The 1,328-nt window shown below is 35.8% G+C and overlaps 1 protein-coding gene across 1 annotated transcript in view; it reads left to right on the top strand.

Annotated features, from left to right (window-relative positions):
• Window positions 1–593: 593 nt before the first annotated feature.
• Window positions 594–1,328, top strand: part of LOC112525431 (transcription factor PRE6-like) — a 2,168-nt gene continuing 1,433 nt past the window's right edge. Inside the window, exon 1 of the mRNA XM_025135558.1 lies at window positions 594–1,027. Within this exon, the coding sequence (XP_024991326.1) occupies window positions 899–1,027 (129 nt within the window). The 5' untranslated portion in view covers window positions 594–898. The remainder of the gene's footprint in view (window positions 1,028–1,328) is intronic.

Below are 1,328 nucleotides of genomic sequence, written 5' to 3'. Positions count from 1 at the left end.
TGAGTTCAAATAATAATAACCCAATATCAATCCAATACCTACAATTTAAAGATTTTATAACTCGATTAGACATCGAATTGCTTCGAATTGAGTTATTTTATGTTGGATTGAATTGGTTTGATCGGATTGATTGAGTTTTTGATCACCCCTAATGCGTAGTATCATAAAAGTCTAAGGAGCCGTTTACCAAAGGCTTACTCGGGTAAGTGAACACCAAGTCACATTATCTTACTCGATGAATATGGTAAAGATCATGATTCTTACCCGGTAAGAGCGAGACAAGGACCAAAAGTCTTATCCGGCAAGTGAGGGCGACGACTCTTACCATAATAAACGCTTACCGGATAAATTGTTGTATACGATAACGTTTTGATGAACTAAAATCTTACACGGTAAGTAAATGATAATGTTAAACTTTACCGATAAACACTTATTAGGTAAGTGTTTGATAAACAGAACCCCTCGGAAAATCAAACATAGAAACATTGGAAAACCCTTAACATATATAAGTAGAAGCAGCCTTACCCCCACCCCACCCTACCCCACCCCCCAATTTAAAAAGAAGCAAAAGCCCACCCCTTTCTCCCATGCACTCTTTGTCTTCAACCTCCAACTGTTTTACTTATTCTTCTTCTTTCTCTCCCTTATCTCTTTCTCCATAACTTCTCTCAACCTTCTTACTTATAACCATTCTCTCTCTCTCTCTCTCTCTATATATATATATATATACACACACACACACATATATATATACAGGTGTGTGTATATATATGTATAGTTGTGCCATCAATCATATATTTCTGATCATTTGTACAAGTTAAGTTCTCTGACAAAAAAGAAAAGAAAAGAAAAGAAAAGAAAGAAACCTTCCTACCATCTCAATTGTCCCTCTCTGACAATGTCCAGCAGAAGATCGCGTTCACGGCAACCCCGAGTATCGAGGATTAGCGATGATCAGATTGCAGGTCTCGTCTCCAAGTTACAACAACTTATACCTCATAACATTCACACCACCCATTCTGACAAGGTCTTCATTTCAATTCTTAATTACATATCTATATATCTCCTTTCACTTCATATATATATATATATATATATATGTATATGTAAATGTATGCACGCCTTCTGATCAAAAGTATATGTATAGAAGGTACTAATATAATTGCATGAGGTACACAATCTATTGGCTAGAGACCCCCACATTGCATAAATGACTTGTACTTGTTGTTTTCTGCATATGTGGCTTTGGTTTGTGTTTGGGTAGATAAGCGTTTGAGGTTCACATACACACACACATACATACATACATACATACATACATACATACA

This window comes from Cynara cardunculus (genome assembly GCF_001531365.2).
Source record: "Cynara cardunculus var. scolymus isolate 2C chromosome LG 13, CcrdV1, whole genome shotgun sequence".
In the NCBI taxonomy this organism is placed as follows: domain Eukaryota; kingdom Viridiplantae; phylum Streptophyta; class Magnoliopsida; order Asterales; family Asteraceae; genus Cynara; species Cynara cardunculus.
The sequence above is the reverse complement of the archived record's forward strand: the minus strand, read 5'-3'. Positions and strand labels throughout refer to the sequence as shown.